We start from the raw sequence: 21,187 nt of genomic DNA, 5'->3' as shown, positions 1-21,187 counted from the left end.
GACAAACCCGATTCTCAAATTGGAGTCGATCTCATTCGCCGTGTAGTGCTGAAAAATCTCGACTATACATTGCGATATCGAAGAAACAGAAGGGTGGGTCAAGTTTCTATGGCGGATTACAACCTCCTGTTCCCCGCTGCTCTTCCGATGTGTATTGAGGTCATCAAAAACGGTCAACTTTGAACGAATTTGGTTATGATCTGGATTTGGATTTTTGAATGTTGTATGGGAAATGAAAAGATCCTGTTCATTTGCTTGCTAAACATTCAAATATTGCTCAAATTTCACCAAATTGAGAATACTATGCATAACAACGTTGTTGAAGACAGCAAAACGATTAGCCATCACAGAAAAAAAATATTATTATATTAATTAAGACCAATTGTTCCGCGCATACCTACAAGTGTATACTATATATGAGCTTGTAGGAACGTGTGCAACATTTGGTCTAAAGTGAAAAGTTAAAGATTAGTACCGTCTGACGGAGCTTCTTTTGACACTTTTTGGTGTAAGCTAACATGTTCGTATAAAATACCCTTCTGGAAGGGCTTATTAGAAACTTCTCACCAATAAAGTAATGTTCTGCTAGTAAATTTTGCATATAATTTTATTAATATTTTATTTTATTTAAGTATATTATTTTTGTTACATTCAATTAGCATTAGCATGCGATACAAGATCACCATTTTACCACATTCCATATAGTTGCAGAGAAAAATCAAGGCCTACTTCGTTCAAATTTACATAGAAATCAATTTTACGAATGTTCCAGATCTTATGACGGACCATCTGGTGACTACTCAGATCCATTGAACAGCTAGTGTATCTATAATTATCATTTTACTTCATTTCACATTGGCGTTGACGGCACCGTCGAAAAATTTGCTCTTCCAGCAAATATAGACAGTTTCTTATGGGAATTTTCGGTGGAGTGAAAGGATAGTACAAAGTCCGCCATGTTTCACGCACAGTCTGACGTTTGCTTATGGATTTTCTCATAGGAGTAAAGAGCTACAGAGTCGCCGTCAACGCCAATAGTTGCAGAGCAAAATCAAGGCCTGCTTTGATCAAATTTACGCAGCAATAAATTTTACGGATTTTCCGTATTTTCTGGACCACCTGGTGATAACTCGAAGCCAATGACCAGCGAATATACAAAATATCACTATTTTACTACATTCCATTTAGTTGCAGGGAACAAGCAAGGCCTGCTTTGATAAAATTTACACATAAATCAATTTTACGGATGTTACGGATCTTCTCACGGACCATCTGGTGACTACTCCGAGCCATTGAACAGCTAATGTATCTAATATCACCATTTAACTACACTGCACATAGTTGCAGAGTAAAATCAAGGCCTACTTTGATCAAATTTACACAGCAATAAATTTATCAGATTTTCCGGATCTTCCAGCGGGTTATGTCGTGACCACTCGGAACAATTGAACCGCTAATATAACAAAAATCACCATTTTACTACATTTCACGTAGTTGCAGAGCAAAATCAAGGCCTACTTTAATCAAATTTACGCAGCAATACATTTTACGGATGTTCCGGATCTTTCGGCGAGCCACTTGGAGCCAGTGAACAGCTAATATATAAAAAATCATAATTTTACTACATTATATACAGTTGCAATGAAAAATCAAGGCATACTTTGATGAAATTTACTTAGCAACCAATTTTACGGATGTTCCAGATCTTTCGGTGGGTCATCTGGTGACCATTTGGAGCCAATGACCAGCTAATATTTCAGAAGTCACCATTTTACTGTATTCCATATAATTGCGGAGGAAAATCAAGGCCTACTTTGATCAAATTCACACAGCAATCAATTTTACGGATGTTCCGTATCTACCAGCGGACCATCTGGTGATAACTCGGAGCCATTGAACAGCTAACATATGAAAAATCACCATTTTACAACATTTCTCATTGTTGCAGAGAAAAATCAAGGCCTACTTGATCGAATTTATGTAGCACTAAATTTTACGGATGTTTCGGATCTTCCGGCGGATCATCTAGTGACCACTTGGAGTCATTGAAACGCTTATATATCTAAAATCATTAATTTACTACATTTCATATAGTTGCAGAGAATAATCAAGGCCTACTTTGATCAAAAATACATAATAATCCAGAACATATTTAGAACCAGGTTATGGGTTGATTTTGTTAAAATATTAATCAGCACTACCCATAGATGCCTGTTGCTGTGGATTTTCAGCACCACCTTGATGTAGACGACTGGTACCTTTTCTCCCCCCGATGGCCTCTCGGAAACCCGGAATAAAACCGGAACCACTTGGCCAATCTGTTCCAATTTTTAGTAGACCAAAATTTCGAACATTTTTCTACTCACTGTGAAAATTTCAACCAATTTCATGGTTAAACAAGTGAAGCAGGTGGTGTTCGTTTGAAACGCTAATAACTTTTCGGAGGTAACTCGGATTCACATCCGGTCTTGAGCCAAGATGTTCCCAATACTTCAAAGGTGCTACACGAAGAAAATTGACCCACTACAGCGCCACCTTGAGCCACGAATGTGAAAGTGGCTCGCTCCCCCATACATTTTATCGATTTTCCCCATACAAACTTCAAGCCGTTTGAGCGAGGGGTTCCCGTGAACCAAATGACTTCAAATTTTGGCAGGGTGTTTCTGACCCCCAAAACTACCATTCCAGAGGGTAGCGTTTGAAATTCCAGACTTTGACTTTTTTCCATATAACGCTGAAACACTCTAATGTGCAGAGTATCATTATAGCGTCTAATGGTTTTGACATTCCTGGTTGCGTGAAATATATTTGTGAGAATATCTTTTTGAGATTTTAGTAGTCACGTTTTGTTTGTAGTTTATATTTTATTTCTTTCGTGTAATCATCGTAAATAATAGTTATTCAATAATAGATAGTTCATTCATATATTCGTACTTTGACGCGAAGCGCTGTGAATTATGAGATGCTCGATGCACCTGGAGGGATCGATTTTGCTTACTGAGCAGAAAATCATGGATTTAACCCCAAGCTCTTCCACAGCACAATAAATCGCCACCATCATTTGTATATTTGATATTGAACATTAACCTCTGTAGTCCTGTATTGTCGCGAAGCGTTGTGGATCTGAGATGCTCGATGACCCTGGAGGGATTGGTTTTGCTTACTGAGCAGAAAATCATGGGTTTAATCCCAAGGTCTCCGTCATGACTCTAAAAATTCATGATCACTAAACAAAATGAATATGTTCTTTCGATAGTCGGCTATCGAGAGATTAAATAAACAACAAATAAACAATACATACTTTTGGTTGCATCGCCAACTTGAGGTGAATCCTAACCGAATACCCTACCCAACCCTCCAACTCCGTAGCATTTATGAGGGTGTCGCTAAGTCGGTGGCCTCTCGTTAAGTAAGTACTACATCAACATTTCCTTCCCTATCCCTAGTTATGGTAAAAATGCGCGTGGCCGGGAATAGCGACAGTCATGCTTCTGTTACTCTTGTTTAGATTGGAACCAATGTTTACTCCCCAGCATTATTCCTGAAGGTAGTCTAACTGAGAATTTCAGAAGAGACGTGAGTGTCGCTAGTATCCAATCTACGAAGTATAATAACAACGCTAACGCTAACGCTAAGCTAACATGTTCGTATAAAATAAATAAAATGATAATAGGATGTGGTGTACATCCAATAGTGTGTAATGAGAAGCATATGAACGACTATCAAAATGTTCGCCATATAGCCATCAAGTCGGAATGTTATCAAAGGGGCTACTTTGAACACGTGATAAATTTTAATCTTTTTTGCTTATTAAATGGACAAAATGAATCGACATCATAAACGCCATCCAAAAACAAATAACCTATACAAAATTCGCAGTCAGTCAAATGATTGGTTTGACAGAAATTGAATATAATCATGCATTTCTGGTATGGTGGAGATCTAATATGGAGAATTGCCATAAACTAGTTTTACACTATCCGGTATTACGAATACTTATCAACTCCGGAGAAGAGCTTGTGCATGTTTTTACAAGTTTCAACAACGATTTTGGGTTGGTACACTTTGTACGAGTACTAGTAAACTTTTCCGCAAAATTCTGAGAAGCGCTTAATAATATTTGCTGTGGACTGTATACGATCGACTATACTGCAGTCCCAATGACAAGTTGCTGGCAAACATTCAATAGATCCTTTAATTTACTTCATTTGGGTCAACACACTTGAGTGTGCCCAAAGTAGCCCCCCGAATCAAAAGTAGCCCCGTCCGACGGTTATTTTTTTACAATGATCAAATTGATTTTCAGTCTTCAGCAAAGTTAAAGACTGTACTCGAAAAAAATGAATAAAAAAAAAATTCATTTTAAGTCGGATATTTTTGAAACTCTCAGGGAATAAATAAACACATATTAGCTATGTTTTTGAAAAGTTAGTTAATCCAACCTCTTCTCCTAGCGGCACCGGTGGTGTAGTGGTAAGCGTGATTACCTCTCACTCCAGCAGGCCTGGGTTAAGTCCCATTCGGCGCCGCCGGGATGTTCTGAGGCCTAACATCTCCGATCACGCCTTCCTTCGGAAGAGAAGTAGAGCCGTTGGTCCCCGGTTCATGAGTTGATGGGTCGATAGGTGGTAGGGTCCAGGTGTGAGAGCTGCCTCCTTGGCGTCAGTAGCATTGGTGCTCAGCACGGAAAACAAGATCGACGGAAAACAAATCAAGGAAATTTTTTTTTTTTCTTTATTATAGAGATTTTTAGCCATAGGCTAGTTCATCTCTTAAATCAAGGAAAAAAAAACCTCTTCTCCTAGGCTAAATGCCCGCACTTTGGACTTAACGTTACCCATCAAATCCTGCGCCATCTTTCTTACATGCTTTCATCCACTCTTTCTTCAAATCCTTGTCGTTTTTGAAGACCTTGCCTGTTTTCCAGAACATGCCCTTCATAATCGCCCAGAATTTTTCTATTGGGTGAAGTTTGACGGATTTGCCTCCTTTGTTACAAAAACAACATCGTTGGCTTCGTACCACTCCATCACCGGTTTCGCGTAATGGGCACGATGCCAGATCCGGCCAAAACAGAGTGTCACCTTCGTGGGCCCGGAGGAAGGACAGCTGGCATTCTTCTTTATATATTTGGCCATTGATGGTGCCGGTCGTTATGTACGGCTTGCTGAATTTGCCGCACCCACAGATCGCCTGCCAATTTTTCGATCTTCTTCTTCCGGAACTTCTCCGGAACATCCAGGCGGGACATACCGACGAAAATCTCCAGGCCGGGGATCTGCTAGGCGTCCGCTTTATTGTACGTCTCGTCGTCCATTACGATGCATTTTGGCTGCAATAACCACTCGCGGTACAGCTTCCTGGTGCGAGATTTGGCCACCATGTAAACATTACATTCTAAACTAGTTTTTCTCAAAATTTCTTTAATTTTTACCCATGCAATAAAAAGTTATACACAAAATAATGTGTTGAATTTTTTTTTTCGAGTACAATCTTTATTTTGTACAGTATTCTCAATCTAAATCCGAGATTTGGTGAAATTTTAGCAATATTTTGATTTTTGGTAAGATAAAGAATAGGATTGGTCCGTTTCACCTAACATTTTTCCATATATAATTTAAAATTCTCCCGCAAATCCAGATTATAACCAAATTCATTCAAATTTTGCACAGTTGTTGGAGACCTCCATACATATTAAAAGAGAAAAGGGAACAGTTAAGTAGACCCACCCCAAAAACATTTTTCGTCACAAACTAAAAAAAAAACGATTTTAAATGTATACCATGTAAATTGTGCAGTTTTTTTATTAGCTAAATTTGTTTCGAAATTTTTGATTTGAATTCAGCACAAAAAATACATGGAGCCGTGAAAGTAAACCAGCATCTACGTTTTTAACTGTCTGGATAACAATAATGTGATACAGAATTAAAGAAATTACACTGGGAGACGACCACGGCGTAGTGGTTAAGATCCATACCTCTCACGCCAAAATCACGAGTTCAACTCTTACCCCCGGACAAGTCGAATGACCCAAGAAAGTGCCAAAAAAAACAAATTACACTTTTCATCACCAGGTTACTTGATATCATTGACGAAAGGTTTATGGTGAGGGTCAATTATTCCAATGGCGGTGTCAAAAGTAATTTTGTCAATTTCGCGTGAAATCTTTCAATTTCAGTGACAAAGCACAGCACTGCTTAAAAGTGCTGAAGTGACTGAGGGAGTTTATTCAACTATAGTACTACTGCGATTGCCATTCATTATGCCTAACTAACCTAGCTAACCTAAGGTAGTTTTCGAATAATACCTGCCAAAGTGCTAGATGTACCAAAGTGCTAGAAGTGGCATGAGAGGTATGAATGTTAACAACAATACATTTATGGTGATATTAATAAAATTATTTGAGATTGTTTTAATTAAATTTGATCTTTATTAAAAATAAAATAAGTTATGAAGTTATGAACCACTGGGCCGATTTGAATGATCAAAATATCAAATTAAAGGAGGAGGATAACAATGTTATAAGAAAGTGCCTATTAATACGTAGAAAGTTTTATCTAATTTTTAAATCTCCCCTCCTCCTCCGTAGACAACCGTAGACATTTCATGAATCCCCTCCCTCCCCCAGTGTATTCGTAGTTATGTTTAGCCTTCAAAAAATAAATAGGGGAAAAGTTGGCTTCGGCAATACCTTAACCTATTATCGTCAGGGGGTAAACAACATCCTTGAGAGCTCAATTTTGGCATATGGATACATTGTGTTTCAGAGCAACTATTGGCCAAATTTGAGTGCTCTAGGACTTTGTTTACCCCCTGACGATAATAGGTTAAGGTATTGCCGAAGCCAACTTTTCCCCTAGGAGAAAAAGCAAACAAATTTGCAAAAATGTAAGTTTATTTTGGTCAGTGAGAATGGAAATGTTTAACGGTTTGTTTCTCACGTTTAAACCGTTAAATAGTTTCACATTTTCAGATATTTTTGAAGCAATAATAAGTGATATATTTTGAGGGGAATAGTTTAAAGAATTAAAACAGGGAAGCAAATTACTAATGATTTTATCCTATTGATTTTATTTTTTGAAGAGAAAGTGGGAAACTAATTAAAATATATTTTCAATACAACATTAGCATCGAATAAATAATAAATATACACGTCTTTCTGAGTACAGCAAAGGAACTCATTTCGAGTTTATGACTAAATGTCATCAATCCAAGGATATTTTTTTTGCTTTATTAGAGAGATTTTCAGCCTTGGGCTGGTTTATCTCTTAATCCAAGGCTATAGCAGTCAAGTCTCGTAATTGTTGATTATCGGAAATTTCAAACTATTCGAAGAACAAGAGCATGTCTTATACAAAGGCACTTCCACTGACGAATTATCTAACTGTATAGAATTAGTTGAATGACACCTATCTGCAATGCAAAGCACTTTTCCGCATGCTTAAATTGTTCAATGATCCTGTCTCTAATCTTTATCTATTTATCATAAAACTTGATCAGCAGTTCTGAACCGATTTTTATGAAACAGGTTCCAATCGATATGGAAATTTGTAAACGTAACTCATAATTTTCGTTTTAAATTTATAATTTTAAATATTAAAACGACTATTAAAAATATTGCATTTTTGTCTTAGCCTCAGGAACTTTTAATTCTTTTTGTTATGATTTGGTCGCGCACAAAAAGTTAAGTATTCTTGAATTTATAGTTTTTTTGATGATCTAGGACGTCCAAATTAATTTAGAGTTCTGATCCTCTTATTTACAGTGAGTTATAGGATATGTTTTAAAATTATATGTCAAGAAAAATGCTCGTAATACTTTAATATATCCTATGAAACGCATAATAGATTCTCCAAATCGTGCTGGAAGAATTTCTACAAGCTCAAACATACGAATCTGTAGAGCTTCGTAGGACATCAATATTTTATGTTACAAATTATCCTGTAGTTCAGATTGTAATGTTCTACTGATTCAACAAGGTATTATACTAAATAGTGTTACGATCAAAATTTAGCCAAATAGAATGCGTGTAAATTGATTACATTAAAAAAATTAAATAATTTTTCTTTTTTAAATTAAATTAGTATAAAATAGAGAAAAATATTCAGCTATGCTTCCGGGTGACCGAATCCGAATTGTTGGGTCTTTTGTTTAACTGCTGCCATCAGATTCTATACACCTCGTCCACTTTGTTAAACTGCTTCGCACTTCAAACAGGGGGGGGTCTTATTTAGGTTCTGCTTGACGAATGCCTAATATTTTTCAATTGGGCGGAGCTCTGGCTTGTACGGAGGGGGGGTTCTTTTCCTTGGGCACAACCTGCACGTTGCTGGCGGCATACCACTCCCTGGCCTTTTTCCGTAATGGCAGGATGCCAAATCCAGCCAAAACAGCACGGAACAATCGTGTTGCTTCAGAAAAGGTAGCAGACGTTTTTCCAGACACGGAAATTTCCTAGTTGACGGTTCCGGTTGCAATGAAAATGTCATTTTTTAAGCCATAGGTACAGATAGCCAGCCAAACCAGATATTTCTTAGCGAATTTCAACAGTTCCATATGCTTGAAAATGTCTGCTATCTTTCCCCTTCCGGTGCCGTATAAAACTCTTGCCCAGGAAGCTTTTTGAAATCTGCCTTGACGTTTCGTCATCCATTACCACGCAATCGAACTTCGTCAGCATCAGCGTGTGCAGCTTCGTGGGATCGTGTTTTGGCCGTCTTGTTTTGTTTATCGTTACGATTTGGAGTCACTACCTCGTTTTTTACCTCGAGCACGGTTGTAGACGAAACTCCCAGCTTGTTTGCGACATCTCGGAAGGAGAGGTTGGGGTTCCGCTTGAAACCGCTGGCAGCTCTTTTTGTCATCGCTGCGGTTTCCGGCTTTCGTTTTCCTCCCGATCCAGGCTTCCTGGCTGTCGACAAACGTTCCTGACACTTCTCGGAAAAAAAACCCGTTCCCGAAAACGGGAACGGACCATGAACTAAAAATCACGGCCAACTATCCAGAACAAAATTTTCTCAAATATACACCGTGAACTATGGTTCACGGCTGTGGTTCACGAATATGGGAACTCTTTTTTTCCCGTGTTGTATTACGTTGGTGACAGTTGATTTGGCCACTTTTTACGGTTTCGCTAACTCAGCGTGCGAGTATTTTGGATTTTCGCGATGCGCGTGCAACATTTTGATGCGTAGCTCCTTTTGCTTGGACGCCATTTTGATAACTGAAGAGAAAATATTAAAATAGAGGCTGCACGCTCTCACCTACAAAATGAGGAGTGTTCAGGTTTTTTAAATGCTCGATAAAATAAACTCATAGAGCTTTGTCGAGCACAAAAAAAAAAATCAAGTATCAAAGCCTTGGAAGATGACCGGAATGGGTGTAGCATCGTAAGATCCCATCTTTTCATGTGAGATGGAAAGTAGTGTTAACAAAAATATCTGAAGCATAGATCTTGATGATCTTTATAAACTCATTTAAATTGTGTTCTATGTTCTTACTAAAATCGTAGACACCATAATATAAATTTATTTATCCGTAGACTCTTATGGATGGGACAACCATGTTTTGGTATTGTTCACCATATTTTCTGAACAAAACATGTTACTTTTAGTGCACAATGTAAGCTACAGGTAGTTTACAGTCGATTCTAATGGATAACTCATTGCTGATAAAAAATCATATGGGACTGTTATGCTTTTATGGACAGTGTATATCTTAACGAAGTGACAGACGGAGCGGCTCGAAAACTTTGGTGACTAACCTGCTATTGCAACTTTTCAGTGTACCACATGGCAACACCACTACTACTGGATTGAACCACATGGCAACACTACTACTGGATTGAACTAGCATTTTCACCAAATGTACTAGAATGTTTTGGTTCTATCTCTTTCACTCTACTCAAAACTGAAATGCATAAAAAAATGACAAAATGATACGCACTCTTTGCACACTGTCAAAGAATCATTGTACACAAAATCAACTTTGTGCAAAACCAAAACAAAAATACTATCCCATCTAGTGGATGATGGCACAAGCTTCTAAGAAAATTCTATTACAGCGAACCACATTATTTTAATTGATTTCTTCGCCAGTTAGTCGTCTGTCACTTCGTTTGTGTTAATAGTCTACAGGATACCCGAATAGCACACATCTACCATGAAAAGTTGCAAAGTGATCATAACTGGAATAAGTCGTAGAGAAGTCTGTACTACAGACTTAAGACAAGCGTGATACCTAGGGAGAACAGAGTCTTGTATAATGTATAATATGAATCCGAGGAGCTTTGTGGGACCTTATCAAATCATATGAGTCATACATTGTATTTTCAAAATATCGTTAGGTTCTCTTAAGCGGGCTTTTACCTTTTGGACGCCTAAAATGCCTGTTTTATAGCATTTTTTTTACGTGGGATTGCGTCTTTCGGCAACATATTGAAGGTTCAATTTAAAAAAAAACCCAAATTGACCGCATTAGGAAAAGTGGTCAGGTTTTTACCACATACAACTCTGTCAATAGCGGATGGATTTTAATTTTTTTTTTCAAATCTGCTAGTATAAGCTCTTTCATTATTTTCAAAAAGTAACTATTGAAAATAACATAAATGCCCAACTGTTGCAATGGTGATCAAAAATTTCACCAATTGCCTTCGCTTTCCCTAACACAGATTTAAAAATCGGTTTCCATCCGGTCTCACTGAACGGTGCTTATTCAATCACCGTGTGTGGTGGTGTCCGGTCGGTCGTCAGCAGCAGCAGTAAAGCCGCGTAGCGTTGAACATTGTTCTCCAGTACAGAACGAAAGGCTGTCCGAAAGCAGCGAGCTGCAGCCCACATGAGCGTTCATTCACCGAAGAAGGAGGAAGAAGCCACACCGGATCGGAATCAGTAGCTCTTCGTGCGTCACTGTGGACCATCTATGCCAAGCGCGTCACCCTCATTCCAAACAACATACAGCTTACCAGCCTCATCTGTGTTGAACACCCTAATAGCTCAGCATTACTTAACCATCACGACTAGTGCTGCAAAATCTCGACAATACACGGTAATATTGACAATACTACTTTGGTCACTCATTTGAGCTAACAGTCAAGGCAAATCATGTCAATTGTCAATGACAATGCTGTCAGTGACGAACATGTATAGATTTTTATATTAACTAAATTTGTAACGAAATTAAATGACTTGAGCAACACAATTTCATGGCGCCGTTATTGTGAACGAGCATCTACGACCTGAACAACTTGAATAACAATAATGTGACACAGAATGTTCGAAATTACACTTTTTGTTACCAGGTGAATCTTTGTCAGTGACTATGTGACGAACAATTTCGTTAATATTGCGCGAAAGTCTGTCATAAATGCTGATATGACAAATCTCAGCACTGATCACGAAAAAAAGATCCTTTAGAGGAACAGCATAAATTTGTTAAAGAGTATTTTCTGGACATTTGTCAAGGTCATCAATCGGATGTTAGTTCCCATACGTTTAAATCTAACACACCATGTATTTTCAAGGCAACATTGGCGGTGCAATTTCAGAAAACAAAGTCGGTCGTGGCATGAAAGTGGTCTAATTTATCCAAAGATGATGGATCTTAATTCTTAATACGCAAATCGATAGGACATTTTTCTACGATTCTGTTAAAATTAAGGAGCTTTAATTTTTCAAAATGTCACTATTTAAAATTGCACGAATAAGCAAATGTTGTTATGATAGTTAAATTTATCACCCATTGCCTGTGAAAAACGCTTTTCCTATGGTCTTCCTGTGGTCCTCCTCATTGTTCTTCATCAGCAGTTCTTTCAGTCGATGCTTTGCAAAGCAACGGTTTCGTGATGAATGTGTGAGTGCTGACCACGTTTTGCGTCCATTACTACAATGGAAGCGCTCTGACCCTCGTTGGCGAATCTGCCATACAAGTAAACCACTGGAACCGGCTCCCGTTCTGGTAGAGGAGGCTTATTGGATAGCGGAAGATAAAATGTTTATTGTGTTGTACCTTTTGACTATAGTTTTTAGATGTATTGTATAATAAACAAGAATCCTCGGCTCTGTAAAGTTAATTCGGTTGAGCCTTATAAAATAAATTAATAATAATAGATACAATAATAAATGAAAATTACTGAGGAAAACAGTATCGGGCTGTAATTTCGTGAAGCTTTAAAAAGTGTGGCGAATGTACTGTAAAAATAATCTTTTGCAGAAACTAACCATAGTGAAGTAACAGAAATTTGATAACCTTACCAAATAGGTTTGTAAATTTCATACTGTCAATCTCAATATTTGCCACAATTTCGAAGTTTTGTTTTCTTCGGTTCTCCGATGTGAACATACTTAACTTTTTGCTGCTACAATCTGGGACGTAAGGCAGCCTAATGTCCTTATCAAATGCAAAAAGCCTATTTGTGTATGGTCAATAACATCGTCCTTCTTTGTTGAATATTATTTTTGTACCAACGTACGATAGTAAGTCATACGAATCGTTTGTTTTGTTATTATGTCAACTTTAAGAAAACACATGAAAGAAATAATCAATAAATCAATAAAAACATCATAATATCAATTCAATCATGAAAATAATGCTTTACAGTTATTTCGGTAAAAATAATATCGAACTCACCCAAGCAATCATTATGTAAAATTCACAATCCAGGTCAGTACATTTTGGCAGCTCAAGAGTGAAGATAATTTACGGAACGAATTGTAAATAATACAATTACCGAATGGATTACCGACGTTCAATTGTTCCATATTCGGTAAAAAAAAATATAGTATACTGCAAAAATATCTCAGTGTGCAGCGACGAAAATGCAAGTAAAAATTTGCGTACAGACCTCCATTCGCAGAATCTCCGTGGTCACCCAGATCATCAAGTCCCAACACTTAAAATATATATGATTATCGAGGAACCTAAGTAGGACTAAGTCAATCGATCAATAATTAACAAAATGGCGTCCATTTTAATAAAACAGGATTTTTATATCAAATAGTCGCTACTCCGTGATTGATCAGAACCAGTGAAATTGCACAATGAATCAACTGAATGGGGTTTGGAGTGACCTTCCATTCTCATTGTTCAGGTGGGAGTAGGGAGGGAATATTAGAGCGACCTTTGTTGTTTTGGGGACCGTGTTAACCTCTGCATCCTCACAAAGGTCACATTAGCAATATAATGTTAGCAGGTTGTTGGATCAGGATTCACCTTGATAAGTGATGCGATCGTTGAAATTCGACCATTGTCTAATTTTCATCAAAATGTCGTCTTTGACATTTCTCAAAATTGTAGCTCGAAAACGTCACTTCTTATCGAAATGAAGTCTGAGACAAAGTTGTTGAGAAAAATAAATTCTTTCTAGAAATAATATAGGGGAAAAGTTGGCTTCGGCAATACCTTAACCTATTATCGTCAGGGGGGTAAACAAAGTCCTTGAGAGCTCAATTTTGGAATGTGGATACATTGTGTTTCAGAGCAACTATTGGCCAAATTTGAGTGCTCTAGGACTTTGTTTACCCCCCTGACGATAATAGGTTAAGGTATTGCCGAAGCCAACTTTTCCCCTACCTGAGTGATATTTTGCTTCTTATTTTGAGCAAAAAAAAAATTCAAAAAGTACTAAAAATCGCCGCTATAGAGCTTCACTCTTTGACTTCGAAAAGTAATGATACTAGAAAATATTAGTGTTTGCGTTTCAAAAGTATTTAATATATATTTTTTAAATAGGATCTTGATCAAAGTCTTCATTTTGAGATCAACTAAACAAACTTTTTAAGATTCTGGCACTATGATAAATTAAAAGATTTACGTGAACATTTTGAAAAGTTGAGTTTAAAAGGACGAGACCTTAAAATTAATGTATTTGTATCTTTAAAAAAATAGCTGATTTTCAGGAGCATATTATTGCCATGATTATATTGTTGTTGACATCTTGTGTAACACACAGAACAATACAGACACCGTATTATGAAAAATCAACAACAACTGAAATGTTAGTCTAATAATACACATGATATTTGATATAATGGCATTTGACCTAATGGACCATCACAACACTTTTTAAATGTTCTTTAAACTTCATCAAATTAGGACTCATTAAGCAAATCACTACATGAAATTATGTTTTCAATTTATTTAACCCAAATTTCCATGGCCTATTTTTTCCACCATTCCATTGATCAAATATTATTCGAAAACTAAAATGGTTTTGATCCAGCTCCTTAAATATCAATTAAGGCATTACTTATGCAATATCAAAATAGACCAGTGACCAGAAATGACTCGACTCGACTTACATCTGTTAATTTTCGCAATCTGACACAAATCTATTAATTTTCGTATTTTCTTTTATTTTTGCTGATAATTTTCAGTAACGTTCTAAAAATGCCATTTTACATTATCAGGTCACCATTTTAAATCGAGCATTAATTTTGAAAAAAAAAGCCAATAGAAAAATGTTAAGCTTATCTTCAGAAAATTGGAGGGAATATCTGTATCTATTTGAAAAAAAAACTCTAAACATGTTATATGTTTTAGGGGACAATGAATGCCACCTATTCCAATATATGTCAAGATGTAGAAACGGTGAACAATACAGTTGTGATTTTAAAAAAATCCAAAACTTTGTTCAATTATTTTTTCGACTTGATATATTGATATATATGATATATTTACAGTCAAAAAGAACCTGTATATTTTTTTTTGCTAAGTCGCACCCTTTTCGAGATGTGGCGGTTTGAAAGTAGTTTTTTTAAATGTTGGTAGTTTTTGGCGATTTTGGAATGTATTTCGTGGTTCCCCAGTTCCGTCAATATATTTTCTCAAATTATCAGAAAATTTACCTAATCCTAATCTAATCTAATCTAACACCAACACAGCCAGTTCATGAAAGCATCCTGGAAAATGATAAATATACCTCCATCATTTTTCTTGTCTATTTGGTATATGTTAAGATGATTCAGAAACATCGGGCCTGTTTAAGTCAAAGATTTAAACCCAATGCTTCAGAATCCAATAAATGGATGAAACGTGGACATCTCGTACCGTACGTTCCGTTGTATTGTTATTTATAAATTATTGGTCGTTGGGAGCATCTAGTCTAAAAATGTTAAGGGATGCTCCATCTTTCTTTAGTGGTCCGGACATGAGCACTAACTCTTGTCCTAGTCCTACACGCTAACTTGAAAGTACCCATTAATGGTTGAAAAAGACCCATTTTGAAGAAAAGTGGCTTAACTCATTAAATGAGTAAATTTTTTACCCATTAATGAGTAATTGTTAATCATTAATGGGTAACAGATACTCATTAATGGGTAAAATTGTTTAATCATTAATGAGTTAAGCCACTTTTCTTCAAAATGGGTCTTTTTTTACTCATTAATGAGTACTTTCAAGTTAGCGTGTATATGGCCTATGGTTATAGCGCCATTACTCGCTTTCTGAAAAGAGATGAAGGAAATGAAAAAAAAAGTTGGAAGGGTTGTATACTAGATACGACCGCAGGGTTGGCGTTGGATAACGTCTGTTATGTGTTGTACTTAATTGTGTATATTATATTTTAGGAATATTACTTAATAACTCTTTTGTGAAAGTTTGGTGGCCCTGAAAAGGGCCGTTTTGTTGGGCTGATGTTGTTGGGTTTGCTCTACTCTGTCGCCCTGGAGGAGCTTTGGAATGATGTTGGTAGTTCGAAGACAGACAGCATCTCCCCTTCCAGCGTTCCCACACCCCAGTATAGTCCTCAAATTTAAGTGCAACTGTGATATTCTGGAAAGAAATTGTCTTCAAAACTAACTCTTTGTCAAATTATTGGTGGCCCTGAATAGGGCCGTTTTGGTTGTGGTTTTGGAATGATGGTTATGCCGAGCATGGGTACCGGATGGCGATGGCGATTTTGATGAGCGGTTTGCATGCCGGGCGCTTTGCTTTAACCACGAGTGCGGTGAACTCCGGGTAAATATTATTACCAATCAGTAGAACAGCGCTAGGTGGTATGATGAACCGGGAAATCCACTCGAGATGTCGAGAGGGTAGATGGTTGTTTTGGAGGTTGTGATGAGGACGATTTTGGAACGGAACGGGTTGTGCTCGATGATGCATGGTTTTTCTTCACACAGTCTGTGAAGACAAGTTCGATTCTGAAATAAGTTTTGTAGAAATGAAATAAAAATGGAATCTATGGCTCTGCGAAGATTCAACTTTCGATATTCAAGTGTCGGAAAGGCATTAGAAAATTAATCGTTAAACTCTTTCTTGATAATGTTGTGGCCCTGAAAAGGCCCATTTTTCCAACGCGCTCGGCGTAGTTGCCCTTGCGGAGCAGACGGTGAATACGACCTACTGAGAACTGCAGCAGCTGGGCATTCCATGACGGCGGCCCAGTATACCGGAGCATTGACACCAACGCACTCGGCGTAGTTGCCCTTTCGCCCCCAGGCTCTGCTGCCGCTGCTCTGCTGCCGCTGCTCTGCTGCCGTTGCTCTGCTTCCGCTGCTCTGGTACTGCTGCTCTGCTGCTCTGCTGCTGGGTCGACGATCGGATAGACAATGAAGGAACGGGCGACCTTGTTGGACGCTTATATAGTAGAACAGAAAATATCAGAGGTGTCAGATACTCGCATCTGATGTCTTGGTTGGAGAAAGTATAAGAATATAAAAAAATCAATCGATTTTCACCATCTTTAGACAATGTTTTACTTTTAACCATTTTTCAATAGTTTACAGAATGAAATCAATAGTTTTGAAACATTCAGCAAATTGATAGAAATATTTCCAATCGATTGATGCCACTATATTGTAAATCTATCGAGGGACGGTTGAGTTATTATCGTTCAAAATCTTTTAATTTTTCGTAACGCATCCAAAATTACTGTTTTCAATTTTGTACCCCCGTATGTTGCCGAAAGACGTTATCCAACGTCAAAAGGGAAAAGAAGCTAGTTTTGTGGGCATCTTTAAGAGGAAGTTCACCGAACCGAAAATTAAATTTCGATTACGGTGCGTTTTTATTTTCCCAAAAATACCGGGAAAAACATAAAAAAAACCAAGAAAATCAGTTCCCTCCTCAGATTTCTGAGAAAAATTACATGCAAAAACATGTTTTTCGTCTCATCATTAAAAAAAAACTAGACACTCAGCAAAACCGAAAGGTCGCTGTTTCGTGTTTTTTTGAGTCCAGCTTTATGCCATGATGACTAGAAAATGTTTTTGTACATGAATCCTCCTTAAAAAATCAGAAAAAATGTGATGTCTTTAGATTTCTGTTATCTCTCTCCAATACCTTTACAAAAATCAAAACGTAATTATTTTTTCGGAGCCGTGAATTTCCCCTTAATTGGATATCTGTGTTTGTGAGTTTGTGTCCTCACGCCAGGAAAAATTCAAGTCTGCATTATTGATCGATTTTCATTAACACCAGCAATGTCTAGAACCCAACACATAACTTGTTGCCATATATAAATTTAAATTGTTTGCAAAATAATATAAAATATGGAATGATCTCACCGATCTCTCAAAAATGACATGGTCCAAATCGCAGAGTTTTCGTTTTGTAAGCAGCAGAAACAGAAGAGCAGCAACGGCTCTAGTGATAGATGTGCCGCTGGCCATCTTCATCCTTCTTCTTTTTCAGCTCGGAAACATAAATACACCGGAACTGCTGCTGGTTTCCGAATCTTCAGCATTCAGCTGCTCCGAAATATCAGAGGTAATCAAAATAATAAAAGCACCACTACACTTCGCAACCCGTAAATTTTACTTTTGAACCGCGCACTAGAAAATACAAATCTCACAACGGAACCAAAAATAACGGAAAACCCGAATCACAGCTCACACGACCGGAATTACGTTAAAAATACTTATGGAAATAGCCTTCAACGCACTTTCTAGAAAAATCTTATCAAGAGCCTTCTCTCAAATTATCAGAAAATTTACAATAAAAATTCAGAACCGCGATCATAATTTCCTAAATAAAACATCAACAAAAACAACAAATTATGGGAGTTGGTTGGAAATGCTATCTAACACGAAGCTTTAGTGTGATAATTTATTAACTAGAGAATGGTCTTAGAAGAGGGTAGGTAGATAGTTCCGTTAGAAAATTGATTAGAATTTGAAAATGAGCGAAGGGCCATGAATGCGACAGTGCAAGTCAATCATACACTCTTTGCCTAAGCCATACGATGTACGTGGAGATTTGAAGTATGTCTTCAAATCTATAGGCAAAAAGTTTGAGCTTGCTGCACTGCACTGTCATATTCCCTTCGCTCATTTTCAACTTCTATTCAATTTTCATACTGCCGTACTCTAACGGAACCATCTACCTACCCTCTTCTAAGACCATTTTCCAACTAATAACACTTTGCATAAATTAAGGTATGAACTTGTTGTATCGTATTTAATCTGGTTTTGATTCATTAAGAAATTCAAAACAAAAGTTTTTGCATATCAAATATCGAACAGGTTTTCATCGAACAAAAAAAAAAAATACGTGGCAGTAGCTGTACCTCCCCCCTCCGTAGACGCGCGTAGACAATTTCGAACCCCCACCATCCCCTCTATTTGTTTATGTAGTTTATGGACAGCCCCTAATCAGCTTGAATTTAGAAGCGTAACAAGCTGTTTAGATTCGAAACACTTCTAATGGTTCTAATCGTGGCGATCATCAAAATCCACTCGAAAATAGTAGTTTTCTACAATAAATGCAAAAGGATTTGGACACGACTCGAATTTTCGCCAAGCTTCCTTGAAGTTTTGCCTCATTAGGGTGATACGTTTTAGAAGCCCGGGCTTTGAGGCCACTTCGTATTTTCCAGGGGTCAATTATCTGCTACCGGAAAACATACAATAACACTGCTTTCCCATGGTTGCTGCGACCTAGCAAATATGGTGATGCAAATTTAATGCCTAGAAAACTCGAATTGGCAGCGTAAGTCCCTGTGATTTAGGGAAGCTGGATCGTATCACCTTAGGCAATTTCAACTTCCTGATGACGTATTAAAAGTGTGATGGTCCTAAAAACCATCTTTACGAGAAACGCAATGATGCCCCGAAATAGAATCATCCCTATACTCTCAAATTTTTCTTGTTTTACGCCCGCCATGTTGGAGCAAATTTTATAATTTCACACCTCGAATCAAAGTTTTCCCTGTAGCTTTTTGAAAACATTGCCAATTTTTGTGATTTTCCTGGTGAAAGTTTTGCAGGTTCTAAAAGTGGAAGGTCAAGTGTCGAAACATTAACTATTATTTCGTTCTGGCTTCGAAAACCTCAAAACTCCATTCCATTTAGAAGTTTTCATAAATTGAATTGTGTACCTTTCTTCATTTTAATTTCAGCGGACAGTTCGTTTCTGCTAGCGAATGCTCAAATCGTCGATTTTCCAATAGTGTACTGCAATGAGGCCTTTTGTAAGATTAGCGGCTACAACCGCGCCGAGGTTATGCAGAAGTCGTGCAGGTAATGCAGTCGATTCGAAGGAACACCTTTGATGAATAATTTTTGGTGTATTGTGCAGATGTGGCTTCATGTATGGTGAGCTGACAGAGAAGGAAACCGTAGCGAGGGTCGAATACGCACTGGAGCATCAACAGCATGACCAGTTCGAAGTCTTGCTGTATAAGAAGAACAGTAAGTATTGATTAAACTGTTACTTTCCTTCCGATGGTGATTGAACGCGGATAAGTGGAAGATATTGGTTTTACTTTTTGCTTTGGCAAGCAATGCATACCATTCGTGTAGCGATCGGAAATGTGTCAGCTTATGAAGATCCATTACTGTGATGGCACGATGGCGGGCTAGATACTGTTAATAATAGATAAAGGAATGTTCAGAGTAAGATTTTGATAAGACAAACGGCTATGTCGAATATTATGAGAGCCAGATTTTAGTAGCATTTTAGTGAGATTAAATTCGTGTTTGTCTATCTTTTTCCGATACGCGGGGAATACGTCTTTTTCTATTCAGCAAGAAAGTGATGAATGATTAGTAGTGAGGCAAAGTTTATCAAAGAATCATTAATAATAGAGTTAAACTATTTCACCACCCAAGAAGAAAATTGATGGAATACATAAGATATGGTAGGAGGTTGCAATGCTTGTTTGGAGAATAATACTGAACAAGTGATGTGCTCAGATTCAAAAGAATGTAAATTTGTGATTTCATGCCATAATAGCAGAGCAGCCGTCATTAGATGGGCTGGATATTGATGAGTCTCGAAGGAGTAATTTATCATAAGCTTTACGGTGAACCATCACTCTCCTAATGTCTTTGTTGTTTATTGCAGAAACGCCACTATGGCTTTTACTACAGGTGGCACCTATCAGAAACGAGCGAGATTTGGTTGTGCTGTTCTTGCTGACATTCCGTGACATCACGGCACTCAAACAGCCAATTGACAGCGAGGACACGAAAGGAGGTAAGTTTATTGATAATAGCAAATTGTTTACATGTTCCTAATTCCATTAAAAAAAAATGATTTTGTCATTATTAATGGCCATGATTCGGAAAATGATGTCAAGCGATCAGTTTTTTTCTGGTTGAGTTTCTTAATTTTTATCAATTTACTTTCTCGCTGCTTGGCTTCTCTATATTCTTACTATTTTCCTATTACAGTTCTTGGTAAGTGATGTCAACGAAAGACCTTTCTATATCTTCTACACTTTTATTTTACTTCTTCTGTACCTAGTCTTGATTTGTAACTAGGACAACGTTTCAAAATAATTCGCTTCTACTTACATTATCGCGTTTGATTTATGGCTAACGCTATGGAATTATTATTAAATGATTGTACTTAAAAGACAAAATACAAGTATATCGTGCAGTCTAGTGCAAATAATTCTTATCAATTCATTTTTAAAAATCTTAATTTTGACATCTTTCATGAGCTTATCATGTGATAATTATTTTTGGTAAAATCCTTAAACATATCATTCTAAAGAATGTTGTAGAAAGTTACATAACAGATGTAGATCATCACACTTAATCGTAGAAAGTGCACTACCGCTTGGTCATGACTATACTTCATTTCCATATGATTTACTTCATTTTAAGATTCAATCATAGTTCAAAGATTCCTTTTGACCAACATTTAAATGGTTTCGAAATCAGAAAGATTTGACAAAAATAAGCATTTTAATTTCATATTCGACAATGTTGATAGAATAAACAAATGATCCATGTCATGGCTG

General features: G+C 37.2%; 1 protein-coding gene across 4 annotated transcripts in view; it reads left to right on the top strand.

The window, feature by feature from the left end:
* eag (ether a go-go) overlaps nucleotides 1-21,187 on the top strand; it is an 88,301-nt gene that overhangs the window by 31,813 nt on the left and 35,301 nt on the right. For 3 of the 4 annotated variants that reach the window (XM_065236887.1, XM_065236890.1, XM_065236888.1), the window contains exons 3-5: nucleotides 19,337-19,457; nucleotides 19,516-19,628; nucleotides 20,284-20,415. In XM_065236887.1, the coding sequence (XP_065092959.1) occupies nucleotides 19,337-19,457; nucleotides 19,516-19,628; nucleotides 20,284-20,415 (366 nt within the window). Of the gene's footprint in view, nucleotides 1-19,336; nucleotides 19,458-19,515; nucleotides 19,629-20,283; nucleotides 20,416-21,187 lie in introns of those variants that run through there. The other variant, XM_065236891.1, reaches the window with a different exon arrangement.

The sequence above is a fragment of the Ochlerotatus camptorhynchus genome, unplaced genomic scaffold (assembly GCF_037179485.1).
Source record: "Ochlerotatus camptorhynchus isolate MF236.1 unplaced genomic scaffold, CSIRO-AGI_Acam_v1.1 ptg000577l, whole genome shotgun sequence".
In the NCBI taxonomy this organism is placed as follows: Eukaryota; Metazoa; Arthropoda; class Insecta; order Diptera; family Culicidae; genus Ochlerotatus; species Ochlerotatus camptorhynchus.
This window is presented reverse-complemented; position numbering and strand designations above follow the sequence as displayed.